Source organism: Anolis carolinensis, chromosome 5, assembly GCF_035594765.1.
Source record: "Anolis carolinensis isolate JA03-04 chromosome 5, rAnoCar3.1.pri, whole genome shotgun sequence".
Classification (NCBI taxonomy): domain Eukaryota; kingdom Metazoa; phylum Chordata; class Lepidosauria; order Squamata; family Dactyloidae; genus Anolis; species Anolis carolinensis.
The window spans coordinates 66,224,524-66,251,125 of NC_085845.1; the positions used below are offsets into that span (position 1 = coordinate 66,224,524).

At 37.0% G+C, this 26,602-nt stretch overlaps 1 protein-coding gene across 1 annotated transcript in view; it reads left to right on the forward strand.

The window, feature by feature from the left end:
• The window catches only part of trappc11 (trafficking protein particle complex subunit 11), a 41,808-nt gene extending 19,155 nt beyond the window's left edge, over positions 1–22,653 (forward strand). The window contains exons 14-30 of the mRNA XM_003221635.4: positions 87–141; positions 1,276–1,421; positions 2,329–2,390; positions 2,489–2,621; positions 3,717–3,847; positions 5,484–5,639; positions 6,218–6,405; positions 8,946–9,094; positions 9,841–9,962; positions 11,330–11,449; positions 12,457–12,522; positions 12,609–12,765; positions 13,798–13,909; positions 14,096–14,187; positions 16,316–16,449; positions 17,766–17,933; positions 21,307–22,653. Coding sequence (XP_003221683.1) covers positions 87–141; positions 1,276–1,421; positions 2,329–2,390; positions 2,489–2,621; positions 3,717–3,847; positions 5,484–5,639; positions 6,218–6,405; positions 8,946–9,094; positions 9,841–9,962; positions 11,330–11,449; positions 12,457–12,522; positions 12,609–12,765; positions 13,798–13,909; positions 14,096–14,187; positions 16,316–16,449; positions 17,766–17,933; positions 21,307–21,351 — 2,036 coding nt within the window. The 3' untranslated portion in view covers positions 21,352–22,653. The remainder of the gene's footprint in view (positions 1–86; positions 142–1,275; positions 1,422–2,328; positions 2,391–2,488; positions 2,622–3,716; positions 3,848–5,483; positions 5,640–6,217; positions 6,406–8,945; positions 9,095–9,840; positions 9,963–11,329; positions 11,450–12,456; positions 12,523–12,608; positions 12,766–13,797; positions 13,910–14,095; positions 14,188–16,315; positions 16,450–17,765; positions 17,934–21,306) is intronic.
• The last annotated feature ends 3,949 nt before the right edge of the window (positions 22,654–26,602 follow it).

Consider the following 26,602-nt stretch of genomic DNA (forward strand, 5'->3'; position numbering starts at 1 on the left):
TATCAGATGGTAACCAAATGTTTGAAATTCCTTTCATGGTGTATTTACTTTTTAAAAGGTTACAAATAATCTGATCTTCTTTTCAGTGGTTCAAATGGGCGAAGAATACTACTATGCTAAAGATTACACCAAAGCTTTGAAGTAAGTGTTATGTTATAAATGTCCTGCTGCATAACTTATGCAGCAGCCATGGGCAAACTTTGGCCCTCCAGGTGTTTTGGACTTCAATTCCCACAATTCTTAACAGCCTACCAGCTCCAGGTGTTTTGGATTTCAACTCCCAGATTTCCTAACATCTGTTAGGAATTGTGGGAGTTGAAGTCTAAAACACCTGGAGGGCCGAAGTTTGGCCATGCCTGCTGTACATATTTGGTAACTTAGCTAAGTGAGAATCAGGAACCTTTTCCCACTAATGTATGAAGAGAGGAATTCTATGTTCTTCAGTTGAATATATATATTTTTTATTTACATTCCATTGATATGTACTGAGGTGGTGTCTGTATTTCAGCCCTGCTGCGTTTTAACAAGATGTAGCAACAAGTCTTGGCAGAATAGGAAGTGACATCACATCTCTTTCTGTTTAGGCAGGAATTGGCAATTTTGGAACATTTTGGGAACAAGTAGAGGAATTACCAAAGGGTATTAGGGGCTAAAATTAACCAAGCAATCACATTTTCTGAATGTTAGGTTGCTTGATGGCTATATACTTTTAATGAATTAAAAATGAGAGATTTGAAAAGTTTTTTTGGGGAGGGTCTTCTTTCCTGGGAGACGTATGTTTCTCTTTGGCGGAACTTTCTGCACACTTGGTTTATACAAATATGTCTTGAACTGTAAAATTAGCCCGTTGTGAAGGAATGAACTGTATGCTTCCTATCTGTTTCCTGACTTGTTATTTAGAATCTGTGGTTGCTGTCTTGTGCATGAATAACATCAAACAGCAAGTTAACTCAGAGACAACAGGCCATAAATGTGTGAGAAGTCAAGGGCCTGAATCCAATCCCTTCTCTGTTCACAAACATCTTACCGGTATTGTTCAAGCTAATAATGCTGAACATCAGTTCAGTAGATAGTCATGTGACCATGATACTTTTGTATCTGAAACACTGTTGTTTAGAATCAGACTTTAGGGACATCAGTGTTTCAAGAGCATCTTGAGTTGAGCACACCTTATAATGGGCAAAACAAATTTAATATCCTTAATTTCTTAGACTGGTAAGAATTGCCAGGTCCATTCGCTTGCTCAACTGCTGTCTTTCTACATCTTTTTTTCAGACTGCTTGATTATGTTTTGTGTGACTACCGCAGTGAAGGATGGTGGACCCTCCTTACTTCTATACTGATCACAGCCCTTAAATGTGCCTATCTCATGGCACAAATAAAAGATTATATCACATACTCGTTAGAGTTGTTGGGAAGAGGTAAGGAAATGCAATTCGGTTTTGTCTTAAATTAATAACTTTTTTTGCTTGACTTCTTTTCAGTTGAAACAAAGGCAGTGATAGACTCTTGGTGTTGTGTATGGAACAGTATTGTTGGAAGGATTTTCAATTTTTTAAAAGAATAATTTCTTGGTTTCAGAGTCTAGAACAGTGCATGCAGGCTAGACACTCCAAGAGACAGTTTCCCTCTGTATTCTTCTGGTTAGAATATGCCCAAAGAAATTAACAGAAATGTCTAGAAATCCACTGTAGAAGGAGCAGGAGAGGCTAGACCAGGCATGGGCAAACTTTGGCCCTCCAGGTGTTTTGGACTTCAACTCCTACAAGTCCTAACAGCCTACTGGCTTTTAGCAATTGTGGGAATTGAAGTCCAAAACACCTAGAGGGCTGAACTTTGCCCATGCCTGGGCTATAGACGAACTAAAGAATGAAAGGGGAACAGATATGATGTTTGAAAAGCCATCCTTTCTGTCTGAGGCTGGGATCCAGGATGGGGCTCTAGGAAAGGAGGATTGCTTGCTATGATGTGTTCCCTGTCCCTAAAAATATGGGTTTGAGAGGATGTTTTGCTAGTAAGGAGCAATAAGCCTTTGTGGTAACTATGGGTTGTTGACTTCTGAGAGTCCCAGCCTTCCGTGGTATTGCTGGGATACCCATTTGCGATCTCATTTGCTGCTTTGGTGGAGATATTCTCTACTTTAGGAGAAGAGATTGTTAGGGAAGGCTAGATCCTTTGCGGATTTCCCAACCTGAAATAGTGAATAATCCTACATTACAAATTGAAGATAGGTAGTAGTCTTTCTGAGTTCTTGATATCTGGGGCAGCATGTAAATATTTCAATAAAATGAAAATATTTATAAATAAATGTTTCTTTATTTTCATTAGCATCTACTTTAAAAGAGGATCAAAAATCTCGGATAGAAAAGAATCTTATCAAGGTTCTCATGGTCAGTATGTAAAACTTAACATGTTTTATATAGTCCGCCAAACATGCATGTTCTACATCTTGAACTAATCAAGTTATATAAACTTTTCTTGAATTCAGAATGAGAATCCAGATCCAGAACCTGACTGTGATCCTGTTTCTGTGAAAGCTGCACAGAAGTTATGGGCTGATAGAGTTTCTCTGTCAGGCAGTAATATTTTTACTATAGAAGTGCAAGAGTTTGTACCATTTGGTATGTATGAAATAATTTATTTTAACAAAGAAGCCATACATTTGTGTTCATAATGATTGTCAAAATAATAAAATGTTTTATTGTAGTAAATATTTGTTGGTATTGCAATACTGTAATTTATATTTTTAGTATGCAAATCAGTTTTTCAGATTATATAGGATTCTCAGTGATCTCCCTAGTAAACTTGAAGGGGACAGTATAAACTTTTCTGATACGTTTCTAAAGAAATCTGTCTGTATTAAGAGGGGAACATATAATTTTATGTTCCTGTTAAAGTCAACCGTAGACTATACTTCCATGAATGATATCCCTCGTTGGTTTGGGAAATAAATGAGCTATGTTATATTTGCTTTTTCTCCCGCCTAAAGAGTTCTGTTCTGTGGGTCATTTGAATAAGGTGCAGAAACTCTACTTCTGCATTGTGTTCCAGAGATCCATTAAAATGATCCAGAGAAGGGAAAATCCTCTGTTTGATAATAGCAGCATTCAAATTTGTATAGTAATCCGCAGTCTAAAGAAATATTATGTATGTTTGGCTAGGGAGGAAGATAGAATTAGGTACACTGGAAATGTTTGCTATGTAGAAAATTACAAAATATTTTGTACTAGGAAATGGTTACATTTTCAGCAGGACAGCAGTTGTTGTGATGTTTCATATCTAAATCAACTTTTCATATCTTATCAGTAGAGTTCCCATGATTTCTGAATTATCTAAGCTGTTCTAACGTAACTTAATACTGTACATATTTTGTTCATATAATTTTATAAGACTCACTTTTAGTGTATCTTTTAATTAATTGAGCCATGGCAGGAGTTGGGGATTTTATGATCGGGATAGAGGAGGGCTACTTGGGAGAGGAGGTTATGCTCTTAACTGAAATGTGGGATTTTGTTGATTGTTGCTTTATCATGGTTTTATCTATTTTGTTCTCCTGAGAAGAATTTTTATGTTTGTATTCTGTTTGTAAGCCGCCTTCCATGTTGTGGAGAAAGGCGGGATGAAAACATCCTAAGTAAGTTAAGTAATATTCTAATATGACAGGTCATTTTAATAACTCTGTACTTTTGCGGGTTTTCTTTTGTCTCAAATTCTAGTGCAATGCAAAGCCAAATTTATCTCTCCAAGTTTTCACATTGATTCACCAGTTCAGTTTGATATATTCGTGAAAGCTGATTGCCCTCATCCCATCCGGTTCTCTAAGCTGTGTGTCAGTTTCAATAATCAGGTAATTTAAAAAACAATTTGTTTTTCCAACAAAAACAAATGTCTTCTTAACAGATTATTACACTTTTGCCAACCATTTTAATTCGGCAAAATCAGGCTGTACAATCATGTCCATACTTAATAAAGTTGTGATATGTAAGATCTCAATGTACAGACCAAGTATTCTTCAGTTTAGTATAGCTTCCCTTTTTGTTTTGGCCAGGAACTGTAATAGCTTTGACATACATCAGGATATGAGGGTAACCTCTGATCATGACTTTAAATTCTGACTTGTTATGAAGCTATTAATAATAGTGTCTTATCTTGGACAAAATGGAATATAATTAACAAAAGATGATCAGGTTTGTTTGTACAAGAAGAGGAGCAAAAGGACTATGTGTGCTGCCAAATTATTCTAGGTGGTACATGTAGATTGTATCAGGAACCATCTTACCAAACAGTTTCTTTCAGAGAAAAGAGAATTGCTCTTTTAAGATGGAATTTGCCACCTACGTTGTTAGGTTTTTGGATAAAAAATGTTAAGAGAGAGCAAAATACTGCTTTCCAGATGTATTGGGTTACAAGCCAGATCACCTCAATACATCTGACAAAAGCTGATCTAACTCGCTGGTTTACTTACACTAAAGTCCTGTGCAAATCTGCATAAAAATATCATTGGGTTTGGTATACAGCCCATAGAGCTACGTTGCAGCCATCCTAGCTTCTTCGGAAGGATATTATTGTATATACTCAAATATAAGCCGTTCAAAATATAAGCCAAGGCACTTAATTTTACCACAAAAACTGGGGAAACATATTGACTCAAGTATAAGACAATGGGGGAAATGCAGCAGCTGCTGGTAAATTTCAAAAATCAAAATCAATACCAATAAAATTACATTAATTGGGGCATCAGTAGGTTATATGTTTTTGAATGTTTACATAAAACTGTAATTTAAAATAAGGCTATCCAACTCTGATTAAATCATTATTCTAACCTCCTTCAATGTAAATGTGCTTACGTATCCTTCCAATAAAAGGTAAAATAATAAATGTAATAACAACAGGTGGGAAAGGAGGAAGTAGGAAGAACTGGGGAGAGGAAGGCACAGCAAGCCAGCTGTTCTTTCTTTCCCTCCTTCTTTTTTCCTTTCTTTCCTTCTCTTCCATTCCCTCTCTTTCTCATCTTTCCTTTTCTTCTAATTTCCCTCCCACCTCTTTTCCTCCCTTTTCTCATTCCTTCCCTCCCTCTCTTTTCTTCCCTTCCTTCTATCGCGCACGAGAGGGGGGAAGAGAAAGGAAGGCGCACAGGAAGGGGTAAGAGAAAGGAAGGCTCTAGTATAAGCCAGGGGGAGGGTTAGCCCTTAAAAAGAGAGAAAAGAAGTCACACCAAAGGTGGGGGGGAGAAAGGAAGGTTCGAGTATAAACCGGGGGGGGGGGGGGGCAGCCCTTAAGAGCTGAAAACTCGGCTTATGCTTGAATATATACGGTAAGTTAAAGAGTTTAATGTGCATTTCTAAACTATCATTAGTCTGAAAGCTAATTTATTAAAATCCTTAGTTGTACCTATGAAAACGTCAAGGAATTGTATATAATTAAATTGAGTCAGACATGCTCATGTTAGAGATTATTTATTCTACTCTCCTTTCCCCTCATAGGAATACAACCAGTATTGTGTGATGGAAGAAGTCTATCAGAAAAGCGAAACCTTAGAATCATCCATACAGGAGACATTGTGTCTTATCCCTGGTAAGACAAAGAAGTTCACTTTCAAATTTGTGGCAAAAACGGAGGATGTGGGAAAGAAGATTGAGGTAAGCCTTTAACTGATATATGAAAACATTGTTTCATGGCATTGTTGATTAATATTTAGAATATGTGAAAGACTAGCAAACTTACCCTGTGGCTGTTTTAAGAAAGAGAGTATCATGTGCTTGGGCCTATCACTGTATTTGTTGTGGGTTGTGGTGCTGCATAGCTTGCTATTGTGAACTGTGTGGGTCATGACAATTCTCATTGTTCTAAAAATCTGTGTATTCTCAATCTTGTAATTTTATGTATATCAGCATGGAAAAATTAAATCTGGTTAAACTCAATTTGTTATAATAAGCATACTGAAATATTGACAGCCTTTTAATAAATTGTTAATCGGTTGTAATTGAAAAAATTAGAGATTGCTGGATGCTTATTTCCAAAGGGGCGAGCTGGCCCTCCACACACTCCCTTCAGAATATTGCTGTTCAGCAACAGATCTTCACTGAGGACACGCACCATAATGGTGATTGTGGCCCAGTTTTAAGTTAATACCAATCTGGAAATAGATTTTATGTGTATTTGCAATGCATTAAAATGGATGTAGACAGAAATCCCAGTGATGCTTTCTGTATTTCAGATCACATCGGTGGATTTGCTTCTAGGCAATGAGACCGGCAGATGTGTGATTCTGAACTGGCATGGAGGAGGCGGGGATGCGGCTTCTGCTCAAGAAGCATTGCTAGCAGCTCGATCCTTCAAGAGGCGACCTAAACTTCCAGATAATGAAGTTCATTGGGATAGTCTCACTGTTCAAGCCAGCACCATGTAAGTAGAAATGGGCACTCATAAGGTTCTTCCTCATACAAATGTTTTAGTTACAGTGATAAATACAGTTGGTATTTTTCTTTCAAAACACAGATTTCGAGAGGTTTTTTTCCTGTTTCTGGAATACTTGAATAATGAGACTATTTATTAAGAAAAAAAAATAGGCAAGATGGTTTGAGAACACAGTGTACAAAAACATGTACAATATATCAGCTTGGTGTTCAGGACATTCAAGGCATTTAAATTATTACCTACATAAACACAGACATGCTGGCTAGCAAATCAAACCTCACTTCCTGTTTGTAAAATTAGAACACTAAAAACTGCATAGTTGTATAGGAGATTTCGACAACTTCTAAAATACTACATTATGGGACTGTTATTGATAAGTTATATGTTCATATGATAGAGGGAAAACAAGGGTTTATTCATCTATCTATATAAGTGGGTAGGTATTTTCAGAAAGCTGCACTTGAAATTTATCAGCAATTTAGGAGATTGAAAACACTCAAACTAATTCACAGGTTTATGATGCCAGGATTTAGCTATTTGTTTGGAATTCCCCCCCCCCCCCCTCAATGTCTTTTCTGACAGCCTCCAAATTTTGTCATCTTCTTGAGAAAGTTTAATTTGTTTAAATATGACGCAGAGGGTCCTTCTCCAGCTGTTGTTAAAACATCAAAACTTTTATTATGCTGTTAAACATAATTCATCACTCATAATTGTAGCCTGCTGTCATACATGTAGATTGAGGATCACAATTCCAGATTGATGATGTCTTCCTAGGGATAGAAATTGCTATTGAAATTTAAGCAATACCCTAAACCTCTCTAATACCTCTTTTGACTTGAACTGCAGTCATTCTTAAGGACTGTTCCAGACAGGCCCTATATTTCAGGATCTGATCTCAGGTTTTCTGTTTATCTCGGATTATCTGGCAGTGCGGACTCATATAATCCTGTTTAAAGCAGAAAACTTGGGATCAGATCCTGGGATATAGGGCCTGCCTGGAAGGGCCCTGAGAGAGCATTTGCTTTCAGTCTCCTTTCTTCCATTCACTTGAGTTAAACTGTCAAGAAGACGCTACTGTTGTGATTTCATCTTATTTGCTATTCACCTTGAGAGTCCCTTTAATACTGCCATTGTGTGTGTATTGGTATCTGTTTTTAATACTGCTACTTCAGCACACCTTTTGTTAATATTGTGCACCTGCTGTTGATGTCATGAATACTTTTTAAACAAAGGTTCTTTTATTGCAATTTTCAGTGTGAGAGGATATATCAACTTTTACAGAACAACATTTAGACACATAGACATACAGATTCTATATAACTACATTGAATTCGCAAATCTACAATTACATTGGCTAACAAACAGACAAAGGAGAATTACATTTTCACTCACCATTCACATTCACATACATTCAGTCATCCTCATTCATCCAAATATCACCATATCCTTTTCTCCCTCCCTGGAGAAGCACCTGCTTAGGCTAGACCCTGTAAATGATGTTTCCATGCAGCCTGCCAATGCACAGAATTTCTAAAATGCCAAAACACCAAAAAGAACATGACTCCAAAACGCACACCTTTCTCTAAGCACAATGCCAAAACACACACTCCTTTCTCTTCCCTTGAGAAAAGGAGCCCAAATTACTAGATTGCATTCCATTGTAAATCTGCCACTCTCAAGGTACACCATCTCTCTCAAGCATGGTGGGTGGACCAGACTTCTCCAGTTTGCCACAATTTTTGGATTGTAATAAGGTCTCTTATATAGCAATATTTCGCCAATGTTGTCCCAAAAAGCTGTAAATGAATGATAGACATTTGTCCTCCTGGAATATGTTGGCTCCATCTCAGTTTCCCGGCAGATGTTGACTCTTCTTGATTGGTGTTAGCAAACCCAAGCAGCCTTGTGTGGACTTTCTTCTTCACATAAGGAATCTTGTAAACATTTCCTTAAAGAACCAATGTCTCTGATTAATGTAAACAGGTTGTTTTCCCCCAAACGTTCATCAAGTCAGCAAATGTTGACAGATGTAAACAGTTAATCATTGTCACAGTTCTTATCAATGTCAATAGTTCAGCAACTTTTAAGTACTGTTCATGAATTCTTGTTTTCCAGGCCTCAATCTTCAGAATGGTGTCTCCAAAATTATTTGCTCATATTCATTCATTCCTTTCATACAATTCCATTCAAACCATATATCATTTTTATCCATCATGACATTGATACTGATATTATGAAAGGAAACCCTTCCAAGGCAACTATATTTGTATCTTGGGGTCCTTAGCATAGCATCCTAAAACACATCATTTATCATTGGTGTAAGTTTGTCACATTGTAAAGATGAGGAGGAAGTAGATTGGAGGACTTTCGAAAGGTGTGTAGAATGAAATTTGATTTGTCTGACTGGCTTTGCATAAAATGCTATCAGGTTTACACTCTGACTGCTACAGCATGTCATAAAACCAGTCTGTAAAGGATGTTTACATTGCCATGCACAGTTGACTTCTTTCTGTTTCTTTTTATTAAAGGATCATTTCTAGAGTGCCAAATATTTCTGTGCAGCTTAGCCATGAACCTCCGGCCTTGACAAACGAAATGTACTGTTTGATTGTGACAATCCAGTCACATGAGAAGACAGTTGCCAAAGACGTAAAGCTTACAGCTGGCTTAAAACCAGGTATTTATTCTGTATGTGATGTTAGTTCACAGTTACCATGGAGTGAGATGATCTGATTGCAGAAGGGATTAAAAATTTCTCCCATATCCTGTACAATTGTAAGACCTGGCATAAGAATAACTCGATAGTTGGCTTAATGGTTGAAGACAAATTAAATTGTACACCAGAATCTAATTTAATTTACATATATTGTGGGAAAGGAGAAATAATGATGAATTTTCATAGTATAAGATGTTTTGACTTGTTTTATTTATAGTTAGAAAATAAGCTTCTGACATGAAATAAAAAGCTGAAATTCAAAATCAGATAATATTTTTTAATGACTTTAGACATTTCTTTGTGGTGTTTATTTACCCTCTTGACCAATAACAGTGTTCTCAGGACAGACTGTAATATAAAGTTTAAATCAACAGTAGTAAATAATACAATTTTAAAGAGAGAAAAAGATAACAATCTAAAACACATTTGCATTGTGCTGACAGCATAACAGCATGAAGTCTAGGGAAGCATCTTTAAGATAGCATTTGATAAAATCTGCTGACAAATCTTGACATTTTGAGGTTGCCTTTAAACAAAATCAGATTGTAGTGGCTTTCGTTCAATGGATTACTGCATGGATTATGCCTTGATTGTGTCTTGGTTGCATTTTGGCAGGGCAAATAGCCTGAAGCCTCTTCTTTATGTTGCCATGGTTCAACATAACAAATAAAATAGCTGATTTTTTTCTTTTTTCTTTTTTTTTGTAGGGCAGGATGCAAACCTGACTCAAAAAACTCATGTGACTCTCAATGGAGCAGAAATGTGTGATGATTCTTACCCTGCTCTACTTACCGATATCCCTGTGGGAGATTTGCAGCCAGATGAAAAGGTAAACATGCCTTATACTTGATCAATAAATATGAAGATGCAGTGATAGAATTACGTTTTGCTGAATGAGGTGTGGTTGGTGTGAATTAAAACGATTTCTTTGGCATGAAAAAATGGATTGAAATTATTAATTTAAATTTCCTTCTCCATATGTATCCTCAGCACTAAAGCAGATTTGACTGTTAAGACGTTAGTTACATTAAACAGAGTATTATTTTCATTCTTACTTACAATCAGGTTTTGAATAATTTTTGACCCACAGTACTGTATATATTTAAAATGCCTTCTTTTTTTAAAATACTTCTTCCAGGAATGTCGCTAAAATGTTACCATGCAGGGTATTTATAAGGCAGCATAATTCTCTCTGTAGCTACTAATAAATAGTTTTATTGCGTTCAGTGGAGTTTTCTTGAAAACAAATAAGCATAGGGTTACAGACTGAAGATACGTGATGATCCTTTTTTGGACATTTTCCAGCCAAATGCCCCTGGCTGATGCATTTCTCTGTTGGAAGTGTAGATTGCAAGAAAAAGATGGTTTGCAGTTAAAATTCCTTTAACATAAGGGTGGGAAACAATACTGAGGTTATCACCTATCTGCTCTCAAACTATTGAAGGTTTCATGCCTGGCTCAATTAAAAAATAAACCTCAAAATAGTTTGGAAAAACTATAGAATATTTTAATAGGTCTATATGTTTTGAGCAGACTTTAGAAGAAGTTTGCCTTCCTTGAGTCATGTTTTGAAATAAATAAGGAATATAAATAAAGCATATTAGTGCTATTGCCAGAGAAGACTAGAAAAAGAACCATAAAAACAGTGTTTAGTGGGTCTTAGGTGAATTCTATACACCTATTTTAATGTCAGTTAAACTTAAGTGTCAATAACGTGTTTTGGGTGTGTGCAAGAATGCATGAAAGGCAGGGGGTGCTTTGAAAGCGATTTCCTGCTTCTTGGCAGGGGGTTGAACTGGATGTCCCACTCTTCCAACTCTATGATTCTATGGTGGGCAAGAATGACCACCTGATGTTTCTACCTATAACTCCCGTGAGCCTTAGTATAATCAAGGATCTTGCAAACATCTGGAGCCCCCTATCCCACTCTGGGTAAGATAACTACCGTAAGTGGGATTTGTAATTAGTCCCTTCCCCCACTATGACATGAGAAGCAATCTAGAATGGCAAATGGTTCACAATAGATTAACATGCACATAAGAATTCAAAAGGATTTACACTTGCTTCTGAACATGATGATGCTTTAAGTTTTAAAATTAAAGTTTAACAGAGTTGTTTTTTATCACGGCATTCCTGACTTTTTTTTTTGTTTGTTGTCTAACTTTTCTTTCTTTGCTTTGTGTTTTTGTTTTAAAGTTGGAAAAAACGATATATATTCACTGTGGGACAGTTGGTACTAGGATGTTCCTTGTGTATGTTTCCTACCTTGTGAGTGCAACTATTGAGGGGAAGGAGATTCTCTGCAAGTGCCACCGGGTATGTTGCACTAACTGGAGCATTTGGCATTTCAGTTAGGTATTGGTAAGCATGTCCAAGGTAGCATTTAGTAATTATAGAAAAGGGCTTTTATGAGTGTAACCAGTGTATAAATTCTGTTGTGATTCTGTAAGATTCTGAGGATATGATGATCTTTGAAATTTGAAATTGTTTTGCCATATGATTCTGGGAATAAATTTAGCAAACAATAGTACCTATTGTACTGCTCTCTAAAGGGAGATATTTTTATTTTTATTCCTATGTTTTGCATTCTGAATAGAAAACAAGAAGTGTTTTATTGAGCCACTGGTAATATGTTAGATTTAGAAAGTGATTAGTTGTTCAAACAATATAATATGTTGGGATTATGGTGCTAAATGGCTGGTGTTGAAATAGATAGTGACCAGTTAAGGAAACAGTAGAGCAGTAGTTCTCAACCTGTGGGTCCCCAGGTGTTTTGGCTTACAACTCCCAGAAATCCCAGCCAGTTAGGATTTCTGGAAGTTGAAGGCCAAAACATCTGGGAAACCCACAGCTTGAGAACCACTGAAATAAAGTGATAATAGCCTTTAAAATTCATCGTTTACTAATTTTCGGCTTTTATGAACATAAATAATATTGTGGTAGCACCTTACCAATAGTGTGGTGTAATACACGCGCGCGCACATTGCAGTTATCTCTTCCAATCAAAACCAGGCTTTGGAGGACTTCATAGTCTTCCAGAGCAAGATTTTAGGATTTTAGGGCAAATTTAACCATTCTGTCTAGGAAATGATTGATTGGATTGCGGTCAAGTAGTGCTGTTAATTTCAAATAGTCAGGTTCTAGTTTAGATAGGATGAAACACAATCTGGAGAAATGTACTTGGGGTTAAAAGACAGCATTGGGCAGGGAAGAGTAGTGCCAAAACAGGTGGTTGAGGATTTTAATTTTATTTTTCTACTCATCATGTGATCTTGTTCCATAAAAATCAGAAAAATCAGACTTCCCTTTTCTCTCATTCACAGGATGAAACAGTTACTATAGAAACAGTGTTTCCTTTTGATGTAACAGCTAAGTTTGTCTCAACCAAGGTATGTGATGGAAATTTAAAAGAAAATAATCTGGATAGACAGTATGAATAACAAAATAATCTGCCCTTGGTTTCTCTTCCCAACAGTTTGAACATTTAGACAAAGTCTTTGCAGACATACCCTTTTTACTGATGACAGATATCCTAAGTGCTTCACCTTGGGCCCTGACTATTGTAACCAGCCAGCTGCAGCTTTCTCCTTCTATGGCACCAGTGGACCAGTTAGAATCTTATGTGGAGAATGGTGAGAAACTAAACACACTATTAAGAAGAAGCACAAATAATATATGGTTAATAGTACTTTCTGCTTGTACAGATGTGTATTATTATTTAGTTGGATGGAATTTAAGTTATTTTTAATTGGTATCATGTAGAGTTGAATTTTTAAAAAATGATAGGACATTAACTAAACTTTCTTGAATGACACGTTGCCTGCATGTCCACCTTTACTGGACAAGTATTTTGCCATGTTTGCTATCACAGCTAAGGTACAATTTTCTCTCTTTTGTCCAGTATGACTTAATCATAGGAAATTCTGTTTGATAGGCCATGGGTATCTTTAGTGACCTATACCTATTTTCTTGTCATGAAATGATTGCAGTTCAGTTGATACTTTGGTATGAGTTATACCTTTTTTTCTTGGAAAAAGCGAAAAGTGAAACAAAACTTAGCGTTACTTAGCGTTATGATCTTCATGTAATCCTTAGAGCAGTGGTTCTCAACTTTTGGGTCCCCAGATGTTTTGGCCTTCAACTCCCTGAAATTCTAACAGTTGGTAAACTAACTGGGATTTCTGGGAGTTGTATGCCAAAACCCCAGGGAACCCACAGGTTGAGAACCACTGCGTTAGAGTATTTAAATTTACTATTACACTATGTAACACGATTTTTGCTCCTGGGATTATAAATGTCATTTCCTAATTTGTTTCTATCATATAAACATGTAAAAAGTTTATTAAACTGTAAAAACTTTGTTTTTGTGGCCTGCACAAAAGGTTACAAATGGCATATGAAAGGTTAAAAATGGTGCATTGACAGGTTAAAAATGGCAGCCACAAAAACACACTTTCCAGAGTATAACAACCACTTTCAAAGTATGTACCACACAGTTAAACAGGAAATAACACTTTCAAACCAGGAACATAATTTTTTTTCAAATGTTGTTACATAGTGTATTATATGCATAATAGAATATGTGTGCGTCAAATAGATTTTCAGACCTATTTAGTACCAAAATATTTTTAAACATTATACTTAATATATATATATTCTGATAGTTGTCTTACAGACAGGTGAGAGTGCTAGTGAATGTTTCTGCCTTCGGTGCCCACCAGTTACAACTGGTCAGGGTGGAGTGGCTACTGGATGTTACGTAATCACCTGGAAGAGGTAACTATTCTCGTCTACCTCTTTAATATCCTAAAGATTTGTGTCATATCTTTATTCGGTACTGACAAGTACAGTCAAACCATAGTTCACACATTATTTTTCTATAACTGTCCTTTTCAACTGTGAAAACTACAATCTATTGCTGTCATTTCACATTAAACATGTCATCTGTGCTTTTCTTAAAAGGACCTCAGCTGTGAAGAGCACACTCGTTGTGAACACTGTGATCACACTCCCCCATGTTATTGTTGAAAGTATCCCACTCCATGTGAATGCAGGTAATGTTGAATTCATACATAAAATAATCACTGTGTAACAAAATTAGATAAAATTTCAGTTCCTGGTTTGAAAGTGTTATTTCCTGTTTCATTGTGTGTTACTTACTTTGAAAGTAGTTATTATACTCCAGAAACTTTGTTTCTGTGGCTGCCAGAAACTTGATGAGATATTCATTAAAAAACTATAGCAAAACTTGCTGCAGGATGTCCCACAAAAACAAAGTTGGTGCAGTTTAATAAACCTTTCCCATGTTTTTATGATAGAACCAATTAGAAAATGATATTTATAACCCAGGAATACAAATTGTGTTACACAGAGTAATCTGTTTCATATACTGTATTTATAAAACAGTCTAAAGATTTTTAATAGATGAAAATTTTGCTTTTCATGTTGCTCCTAGGGTGGCTCTCCATAATACAATTGGCTCTCCACGTTCCTAAGTTTAGCATTTGCACATTTGATTTTTCATGGATTTGCCACACTCATTCCTGAAACCACTGCATACACATTAACGTGGTAACTTTGGGCTTTGGGAAGAATGGCAGTGGTCACCATAGCTGCCACATATGTTTTGGAGAGAAGCAGGGCAGCTGCTGTCTGTCTTAGCTGTACCCTAACTTCCTGCTATGAGAAGTTTTGGGAGATGATTGCCCTGCCTCCATAATTATTCATGTTTTTTCCACTTTTGATGGATTCTAGTGTCCTTAACCCGTACGAATTTGGAGGGCCGATTGTATGTGAAAAAACACTCAGCATTACATTTACAGTTTTTATCAGCTTTTCCCATTTTTTTGTCTTTCATATGTACTTGACTGTGACTCCCACCCTACCCATTAAACAAGCTTTATTGAGTTGCTGTGAGTTTTCTGGGCTGTATGACCATGTTCCAGATGCATTCTCTCCTGACGCTTCGCCCACACCTATGGCAGGCATCCTCAGAGGTTGTGAGGTCTGTTGGAAACTAGGCAAGAGGGGTTTGTATATCTTTGAAATGTCCAGGGTAGGAGAAATAACTCTTGTCTGTTTGAGGCAAGTGTAAATGTTGCAATTGGCCACCTTGATTAGCATTTAATAGCCTTGCAGCTAATTGCAGCATTCACACTTGCCTCAAACAGACAAGAGTTTTTTCTCCCATCCTGGAGATAAACCCCACTTGCCTAGTTTCCAACAGACCTCACACCCTCTGAGGATGCCTGCCATAGATGTGGGCAAAATGTCAGGAAATAATTCTTCTTTGTTGTTGTTTATTCGTTCAGTTGCTTCCAACTCTTCATGACCTCATGGACCAGCCCACGCCACTTTAAATCCCACTCTTCAAAGGGTGGAGAACAGCATTCTTTAATTAGGCTGAGGAGCAGTGCCTGCTTCTAGTCACCCAGCAAACTTCATGGCCTGGCAAGGATTTCAGTTAGTATCCTTGGTCCAAGTCCATGGCCTTAACCACTACACCACTCTTGATCTCTTGAGTGATTCCTGACCAGAAATAGCAATTCAAACAAAAAGATTTTCACTCTGACAGGCTTCCCAATCATATGCTTCTTGCAAACCCACAAAGTTGCCAACCTTTTTTGTCTTGCTGGGGCTTGTTTAACTTGTGAAGCTCCTCTTTTATGTTCCCATGTACACTCTGAGAAGTCTTTTGGTTTTAATCTTTTAAAACTCCTTAATAAATGGCTTAATGTACTCTGGTTTTAACATGTTTGTGGACGGGCTTCCCAATCATCTGACTTCCATCAGCTTGTTGCTGATTTTAAGCCCTCGATGTCTTATCTCATTGACAAACAAAATATGCTGAAAGTGGCTACTTTGGTCCCATTTTTAAAATCCATTCTGTGGCATACCTTTTTTCTCTTTTACTTAATACTAATGACTGACACATGAGTGACAGGTGGAATTTGCCTCACAGCATTTTAGTAACGTTCATTTTTTTTCTGAGTCCTGCTTTCAGCCAGTGTTTGCATGGCTACTTCTCTGCTTGATCTCTTTTCATAAGAGTTTCAGTCTTCGTTGTCTCTGAAGAAAGGAATCCTTAACTGTGCTAATACATTCCTGAAAACTTGTGATAGAAGTTTAAAAATGTAGTTTGCAGAAATGTATGTAAACTATTGACACGTTTCCTTTTCAAAGATCTACCTTCATTCGGTCGAGTTCGAGAATCCTTGCCGGTAAAATATCACCTACAGAATAAGACTAATTTGGTTCAAGATGTGGAGGTGTCAGTGGAACCTAGTGATGCCTTTATGTTTTCTGGTCTTAAGCAGGTATGGATTGTGATATGCTTAGTCTTAGGTGTCTGTTTTGAATCCTGTTCATCCTTTGTATCATTGCTCTACATTACAAGTTTACTATAAGTTATTAAAGAGAAATGATGTATCATCACTCTACATTATAACAACCACTGTACATTAGTAAAGAGAAATAATGCATCTAATTGTGCACTATTCTGCTACGGTAGGTCAGAGTAAGTGCAACCACTGATACAACTGGAGTTTTGACAGAGAGTGACACAATGACATCCTGTTCCAAAAAAGTAACTTTTCAAGACTTTGATTAAAGATAATCTGCATCCATGTTTCCAATTTTAATGAGGGCTTTAGGAAAAACTGGGAAGTGGCTAATTATGAATGAATAGTTAGAGCTTTCCTCCCTTGTCTTGACAAATTTTCAGTCAACATGGAGTTAAAATGTAATTTTAAAAACTCTTTATCACTCTTTTGTGTATGTATGTGTATATATGTGTGTGTGTGTGTGTGTGTGTATATAATTATTAGTATTATTATGTGTATTTATACCCTTTTTCTCTCCACAAGGAGAGAATGTATTTCCTGTAAGAAAAGAAAAGCTTCTAGTTCTTAGGCTGTTTTTACAAACACATGCAAGAACTGACTTCATGACAGATGTTCCATAGTATACAGATATTGGGAATAATCATTTAAAAATATGCATGATGAATCAGACTAAAGGCTATGCTCATTGTGGGCTATTATTTATTTATTTATTTGCCATATTTATATCCAACCCTTATCACCCCAAAGGGGACACAGAGCAGATTGTCTATGCCACAAGAAGGCTATAGGCAGGGAAGAACACAGTAGCACTATCTCACATATTTCTGTTGATGTTTGGAAATAGTCTGATACTGGCGAAGTATCAAAATTCATAGTCTTATTTTTTTAATCACCTGTCATCACTGTTTGAAAGTGAATTTCAATGCTTAGTGGTGGGTCCTTTTATCTCCCACTATTCATCTTCATTGGATAACCCCAGGTTCTAGTACTGCAAGAGTAAAATAAGGTTCTCTCTGTCCATGACTTCCACACTGCAGATGATTTTACATACCATTTCCATTTCCCTCCCTCTGTGGCCCTTGGGTGTATGAGGCTATGATTATCTTCTAGTTCTTTCCAGCATAGTCATACATGCACTTCACAGCCCTGATAACTTTCTGCTTTTGTTGCAGCTATTCTTTATTAGATACCTTCACCTGAAAAGTTAGCTTGTTTACTGTAAAAAGGATAGCCTTTTCTGGCTTCTTTCCCTGTGGCTGGACTCTAAAGATTTTGAACTATACTTCTAGATAAGATTGCGAATCCTTCCTGGCACCGAACAAGAAATGTTATACAACTTCTACCCTCTCATGGCTGGATATCAACCATTGCCATCGCTGAACATCAATCTGCTAAGGTTTCCACTTTTCACTAATCAGATGCTTCGAAGGTTTATACCAACACACATCTTTGTAAAGGTAAGTTATAATAATGGCTGCAGCCCTTTTTATAGAGCGGTTTTAGCACGTGTTTCACTTTTAAAGATAGTACATTTGAATAGATAATCAGCTGAAATTAAGTAATGATTACTTTTGAATGGCAAAGCTTGAGAATGTAGTTGTTATTTGGGTAATTGTCACATAAGCTGGTCCTTACAACTACAAAATCTTTATATTATATATTTAATTTGACTTCTAAAAAGGTGCAGATATTGTCCTGCAGGAGTATCAGAATATTCTTTTAGTCCTGAAAAATGTGTCTTACTGTTCAATGTCCTGATTTTAGAGTAGACCAGCGATTCCCAACCTGTGGTTTGTGGATCACCTGTGGTCCCCAAGAACTCAAATATGTTGTATGGCCTCACTGTTGCTATGCCGTTGCAACTAGAGCGACTGGTGTTGTGAAACCCTCTTATAGTGCTGAGGCAACGGGGATGTTGAGAGAGGAGAGGCTGATTACCAATTAAAGGTGTGACAAGGAAGCCTCCTGACTGCTGCTTCTCCTCTTCCTCCCTCCCCCTGAGCGGAGCCATTCCTTGTGGTGCCTTGGTGTCTTTGTTTTTAGACCTGTTCCTGGGGTTATTTGGGGTGCTGATTCAGAAAATTGTATTGGCTAGACCACATCAGTTCTAGATTATTAAATATGGTTTTCTGTGGGCGAGCAGATGGTGACTACTGGCTGGCATATGTTCTGTATTGGAAACTAGACCTGATGTAATCTACCCAATAAAGTTTTCTGAATCAGCACTCCAAATCAGCCAGCACGTCAACGCCTTAAATCAAGAACTAGCTTTCTAAGATCTACAGAGATATTCGTAGGAACACCTCAGCAAGTGAGAGTCCAAAAGTGGCAGGCTAAAACCTGAAACCTTAATCAGTGGCTGATGCCGGATGAGAGACTCCCCCCTGGGCACACAGAAGACTGGACAACTTGGAAGGCACTGAAGAGACTACGCTCTGGCACCATGAGATGCAGAGCCAACCTTAAGAAATGGGGCTACAAAGTGGAGTCCGCAACATGCGACTGTGGAGAAGAGCAAACCACAGCCCACCTACTGTAATGCATTCTGAGCCCTGGTACATGGACAATGGAGGACCTTCTAACAGCAACACCAGAGGCACTCCAAGTGGCCAGATACTGTGCAAAAGACATTTAGTATTAATGCCAAGTTTTTTGTTTGTTTTTTTTTTCTTTTAAAAAATCTCTGTTTGCAAATCCATTACAACTTGTACGCTTGGTTCGCTTCTGACACGCGAAATAAATAGCACCCCAAATAACGAAATCAAATCTAAAATTGACCAAAAACTGATTCATAACCCTTTTGGTACTAATGTTGGAAAGTGGCCCCTGGTCAAAAAAAAGTTGGGAACCACTGGAGTAGACTAAAATTGGGTTAAAATCCTCTTGCATATCCATATTTTTAGCACTTTGAAAAAGGATGTATTGAAATCTTCGATGAGAGTACATCTTTTTCCACATTATGAATGATCAAGCTGGTAAGTCGTGATTATTCATAATGTAGAAAAAGAGTGGAGCTGCAAGAATATGAAGTTAAAAGCTAATGAAGTCATTGATATTCAATAGCTATTATATGTGATTGTGGAGTTAACTATTATGAAGTTGGCAAGTCCCCCCCCCCCCCCAGCCCCATTCATGGGAGGAATTACACAGGTGGCTCAACTAGGAAAGGACATGTCCAGACAAATTTAGTGAAATCCTTGAAAAATGCTGGAGCCTTCTCTATGAACTATATAGTAAAAACCAGCCTAATCCCCTTTCACCCTGAAGAGACTTTGCCTTCTGCTTCATTGCATTGGAGCCAGAAAGGATGGGTGTGTCCCGCATAGTCTGACAATCAATACACTTTTTAGATCAGTCATCTGCATTTGCTGCCAAGTGGAGACAGAATCCTGCCGCCCAAGGCAAAGAAGCTGAAAGCATGCCCTGAGTTGCAATCTGTTCTTGGCTGAATACTAAACCATTTTGTTTGGTGTTTTGACATGACATCCGCTTGTAGCAATCTTTTTTAATTTTCTGAAATCTAAATGAGATTCTTAAAATCGGATGGGACAATAGGTGTATACTGTGAAATTTCCATGTATAAGACATACTTTTCCTCATAGGACTAAATATAGGATATTACCATTAGTCCTACCAAATAACTGGCAATAGAATCATGGCCTTTACTACATCGACTTTTTTAAATAAATGAAATATCAAAAAAAGAAGGGAGAAAGATGCATCCAATATGGCTGCATCTTATCTGGGGTTTGTTTGTTCTTCTGTCACTCGCTATGATGTACCAGACACCCAACCAAACTTTATTGAAGCTTCTTTTGCTTTGAGGAGGGGGGAGGGTCTGCTGATTTAAGTTAGAAGAAAAAGGCCAAAGAATCTTCACATGAATATTGATGCTTAATGTGTTTCTAAAAATAAATTAATGTTATATGGGTTTTTTTTTTTGCTATATTAACCTAAACCTGCACTTCCTTGTAAGCCTAAACTTAATAATTATTGTTTTAATAGTTCTTCATCGTGTTGGAAATAGGAAATGTTTGCCTTAAATATACTTTTGGGCAATCATTGTAGATTGTCTTAAGTAGTTGTTCACTATTCTTTGATTACACCATATATCAAAAATTGAAAATTTTTCTGTTTCTAGTTTGAAAGTGTTATTTCCTGTTTAATTGTGTGGTACTTACTTTGAGAATAGTTTTTATACTCCAGAAACTTTGTTTTTGTGGCTGATGGTAGTACTGTTATTTCCTTCAATCTAGGCACTTTGCTTGTAATTTTCCTTAATGAATATATGCCACCGACTGTGCCACTCTGCACTTTGTTACTGCAGATAGCCAGCTTATTCGCTGGTTCTACTGGATTTTAGGACATTTTATAATTATTACAATTTTAATGAGATTTTATGTGTATTGTTGTTTTTGTACTTATGTCATATATTTATACTTATGTAATTGTGCACTGTGTATTGTGTTTTATATGCGGCACTATAGTGCTTTTGTGAGCCGCCCCGAGTCCCCCTGGGGAAATGGTGGCGGGGTACAAATAAAGATTTATTATTTATTATTATTTATTTATTTTTAACCTTTCAATGTGTAAAGTGTTTGCAATTTAATAAACTTTATGTTTTTATGATAGAACCAATTAGAAAATGACATTTACAACCCAGGAACAAAAATCGTGTTACATAATGTTATGGTAAACGCCATATACTTAAAGGCTTAAATGCATTCTGAAATATTTGAAACTAATCTTGGTATATAGATTGAGCACTGTAAGGTTGTACAATTGCAGATTGACCAGAAATGCTAAATGTTGTCTTTCTTCCTTCTAAAGCCGCAGGGACGTCAGCCAGACGATGCTTCTATTGCTGCTGCATAACCGAAGAGCCATGCACAAACGAAACAATTTTGCACAGAATATATAGAACTCAGATTCTTTTTCATGCCCTAGATTCTCTCAAGTTACAAGTGAAAAACTACATTTAGATTGGTAACAATTACTAACATCAGTAACATCTCTTTCTGGACTTGATTCTAACAAATAAATACACAGAAAAAAGTTGGTGCTTTTATTTAACAAACTATTTTTGTTTCTGATTTTCCTGAAAATTAGGCGGAAGAGTTATAGATGATGTATATGAAATATTTTGTCAATATGGGTGAACTTTGCAAAAAAGAAAACAAAATAATTCTGGTTTCAGTGTTGCTTAGAGATACAGTGTCTGTGGCCTTTATGGCAATACTCTTCCCCTGCCATGTTGTATAGCATTTTAATGTTTCTTCCATATAGAATATTATTTTGGGGCCATTTTATAATCTGAGAAAAAAGGATTCATTTATATCTTAATGTCCCAGTAGGCTCTGCCTACTTTGCACATGAAGTTTCCATTTCTTGAATGAATATATGTGTTGTTTTTTGGCTAGTGCTAGAAGTATGTTGGCTTCTAATAGTGTTTTGCTGGCTACTCCAAAGTTGCTTTTGGGGCCTTTTTGTTTTTCTGGAAAAATAGTATTTTTCTGGTGAGTTTATAATCAAAGAAGGATTCCACAATATTGAGAAACTGTTGGTTCCTGAAGGAAACTTTAAGCTATGGTGCAACTCAGAGGTAAAAAACAGACATCTCCAAGCACACCAGTTATTCAGTATTATAGACATTTTCATTATAGGAACATAGGACCCTCAAATGATAATTGTCTTAGGGAATGGTGTGTGCAGGTTCTGTTGTCAGAAACATCAATTTCTAAGGAATACTGACCACCCTTGAAGAAATATGTCATAAAACTATAAATATTGTGGACTTCTACAAATAAGGCAAAACTTTTGGTTAGGGGCATACGTGTGTGAAATCTTATTTCTCTTTGAGCGGCTCAGGACAGGCCTGTTACCATTTGTTGGCTCAAAAATGCTTTCTGTTATAAACTGTCATGACTCATCTTAAACTGGAAACCATTTTACAGAAAAAGCACTGCAGCAGCATAATTCAAGATATACTTTTTTACCCAGTCAACCCATCTTCATCGGGCCTACTCTGCATGTGGAACGTCACTTAAACAGTTAAGGGGAGATTCATCCCGTCAATGTTCATGGTAAGGCAGTATTTAGAAAATTAACAGTAAATCATGTAAATAAAAGCTCTTTTGTGAATTTTTTTCATTGTTTAATAAATTAATTTAAACTTTAGTTTTCATTGTGATGATTTTTATTCATAGACACAGTACCCTCATACTAAGGCAAAGGCTACTGGGTTTTGGATGAGTTCAGTGAGTTAGTGAATCAAATAATATAAATAATAAACTGAGATCCAATTGTAATGGCTGGTATACATATATGCCTTCCGTGTGACTAAAAGGCATTGACTGGAAGAGAGAGAAAGGTCCCATTAAAGTGATACAGTCAAGTCCTGAAAACAGTTCAGTATAGAAAGTATACATGGTTGTAATAAGACATAAGAAAAAATTAAAAGGGAAAGTGTGCTTCGAAAGTATGTATTTCAAATCTTAAATATTGATGGGTTTTTCATAAACATTGGAAAAAAAGATTTTAAAGCAAAATAGTGTTGAATTCACAATTTTAAAGAGATGGAATGTAAATAAAATGCATTGGAACGAAATGCGCTCATGCTGGGGGTGCCTTTACTTGTGTTTATATAATAACCTTTTAATCAAAAAATGCTGCCATTGTAGATTAGCCTGCAGGTCTAGACACACCCTCCAGCATTCTGTCATTCCCGTGACAAGGTCAATAAAGAAAAGTGCTGTCTCTTTGACTTGAAAGTATTGACTACCGTATTTTTTTAGTGCCATGGGACAATGTAATTTTTCATTCACCTTTCCAGCCCCTGCTATTTTAAGTGAGTACATGGATTTTAAAACTATTTGCTACAGATTGCTCCTCACAGTAAGTTTCTGAAGGCCGATATTCTTTGTGCTTCCCATCATGCAGACTTGTCAATCTCCATTAAATATCAGGAGGTTCTTGTGGATTCCATATCATTTACTTTTTTTGAATTCGTTTGTTTCTGTTTAATTTTCAGACCCTCCCTCGTGTTCTCTTTGTGCAAGGGTAATCCTTCAATAGTCTTATTTTTCAGTGGAATGTCATTCATGGACATAGCACCTCAGAGATTAATAATACAAAAATGTTGTTCCTCCATTCAGTAGTTTCCAAATCTAAAATCTGACAAGCGAAGGGAAAAAGTCACAGGTACACAAGGCAAGAATACGACACTTCAGCTTCAGTAAAACATGGTCACTAATGTGATTATGTCTAAGTGTGCATCTAGTCTATACTGTAAAAATAATGCAGTTTGACTCCACTTTAAAAGACATGGCTGGATGCTATGGCATCCTGGGAGTTTTAGTTTTACAAGGTCTTTAGTCTTCACTGCCAAAGAGGATTAGTTCCTCACCAAACTACAATTCCCAGGATTCCATAGCATTCAGCTACAGCAGTTCCTCTTCTCTCAATTTTTCACAAGTTTATATATCTTACAATCAAATGTTCATAATCTACATAACTGCATCTCAAATTTGGACGTAACAGTTCAAAGTCACATGTTTTCCATGTTTAATTTGTCAAGTATTTGTCCATAAGGGTATCAATGAAAACTATAATCCTCTGTTGGGCCTCGGTGGCGCAATGGGTTAAACTGCTGAGCTGCTGAACTTGCTGACTGGAAAGTAGGCGGTTCAAATCTGCAAGACGGGGTGAGCTCCCACTGTTAGCCCCAGCTTCTGCCAACCTATCAGTTTGAAAACATGCAAACATGAGTAGATCAATAGGTACTGCCTTGGTGGGAAGGCAAACTTCATGCAGTCATGCTGGCCACATGACCTAGGTGTTTATGGACAATGCTGGCTCTTCGGCCTAGAAATGATGAACACCAACCCACAGGAAACGAAGATGAACCCCACCCTTCAGAGCCGGAAGGGGAAGCCATTACCTGTATCTGTGTTTCGTTGTTTCTAGGCATTGAATGTTTGCCTTGCTGACCAGAAGGTAGGCGGTTCAAATCTGCAAGATGGGGTGAGCTCCCGCTGTTAGCCCCAGCTTCTGCCAACCTATCAGTTTGTGTATTCTGGAATCCACCCTGAGCCCCCTCGGGGAGATAGGGCAGAATACAAATACATCATCATCATCATTATTATTATTATTATTATTATTATTATTATTATTATTATTATTATTATCTGCAAATAGTTTGACTTGTAGACTAGAATCTATCTCCCTCCCTTTAGACACCAGGATAAATCTGAATTGTATAAAAATATTCTATAACCGCAATCTGATGAAATAACTAAGTCCTTGAAAGTAGAATATTCTAAGAATTTTTAAATGGGAGAGCTGACTTATTCAGCACTCAACCCAAATTCTTGTAGACATCTCTGTGAAGTTTCGAGTTGAGATCCAGTTGTGGTGGAACTGGTAAACTCCAAAAGAGAGACACAGATGTGTCCCTTAACAGATGTTTTTCAATACTCCTGTCTTAAATTGCAAAAGGTTTTCTTGCACAACAGTGTTGAAATGCTGTGAGCGCATAAGACTCAAATTCTATAGAAGAGCAATGCACTGTTAATCAATCTATCTTACATATTTGTACTTGCTCCTAGATTGTTATCACTTGAATTTTAAGATGGAAGAAAATGCCCAGGAAAGAGAGCGTTTTTGCAACTTTTTGTTTTAGAGTAATATTTGGGGAAGGGGGGGTGAAATCAAGACATTTTGGCTGACATTATAATCCCTAGAGTAATATTTGGGGAAGGGGGGGTGAAATCAAGACATTTTGGCTGACATTATAATCCCGATGTTTCTTCATTCTTGGGAGCAGATTAATGTGTAAGAAACTCATGTTGGAATAACTTCAGTCAATGTCAAGGCGCCGCGCCAGCTAATTATCCTTGCAACCACACAAGTGAAACATTTCATCCTTATCAGTCTGAACAGTGATAGGTTCTATATCCTTATCCAAAATGTGTGTGATCAGAAGTGTTCTGTATTTAGGACTGCTTGAGATTTTGGGATACTTGCATACATGTAGTTGTTGGAATTCAACCACACACTGCTCAAGTCTGCAGTCCCCAATGAAGATCAGTTAGTTAGTTTAGGAATAAGCTGAGGCAATCCCTTCCCCCCTGACTCCTGAATGACAGGTGGTTGGTTATGTTGAATGGATACTTTTCAGGTGCACGCCTTTTGTTTGGGTCTTCTGCCTTTTACTAAGAGTATATTGAGATTTCACTCTGCTTGTGTGTGTCAGGAGAGATGTCATGCTTGGAGATTTTTCCCTCTCTTTTGAACCCTAGAAGAGATGGAATTAGAGTAGCTCAGACCCAGTTCTTTACTATTAAGAAATGAAGTTATTTTTGTAAATAAACTTTTTGTAATTTTAAAGATTGAACTCTATATCTTTGCCTCCTAAGCTCTGAATTCTTTTCCGGCCACAACACTTCCTACTCTGCTTGCTGTGAGCTAATGCTCAACTATAAGTATCCTGTTTGAATTTTGGATGCTCTGCTATTTTGGGAGTTTTCCCTAACAGTAATGAGATATCTTGGAGATAGGACCCAAGTCTAAATGTGAGATTAATTTATATTTCATATGCACAATGAAATATGAATTAATCTCACATTTAATCCCCCTGATGGCACAGTGGGTTAAACTACTGAGCTACTGAACTTGCTGACCGAAAAGTTTGGTGGTTTGAATCCAGGGAGCAGGGTGAGCTCCTGCTGTTAGGCCCAGCTTCTGCCAACCTAGCAGTTCGAAAACATGCAAATGTGAGTAGACCAATAGGTACCGCTCCGGCGGGAAAGTAACAGCGCTCCATGCAGTTATGCTGGCCACATGACCTTGGAGGTGTCTTTGGACAATGCTGGCTCTTTGGCTTAGAAATGGAGATGAGCACCAACCCGCAGAGTCGGACATGACTAGACTTAACGTCAGGGGAAACCTTTACCTTTACCTATAGTCTGACAATATTTTTATTTACTATATTTTTATAATTTTACACATGAAACAATATTTGTGTACATTGAACCACAGAAAGTAAAGATGTCACTATCTTAACCACTATTTTAGAATATTTTGGATTTCAGAATTTTATATAACAGATATTCAGTCTTCTTAACTG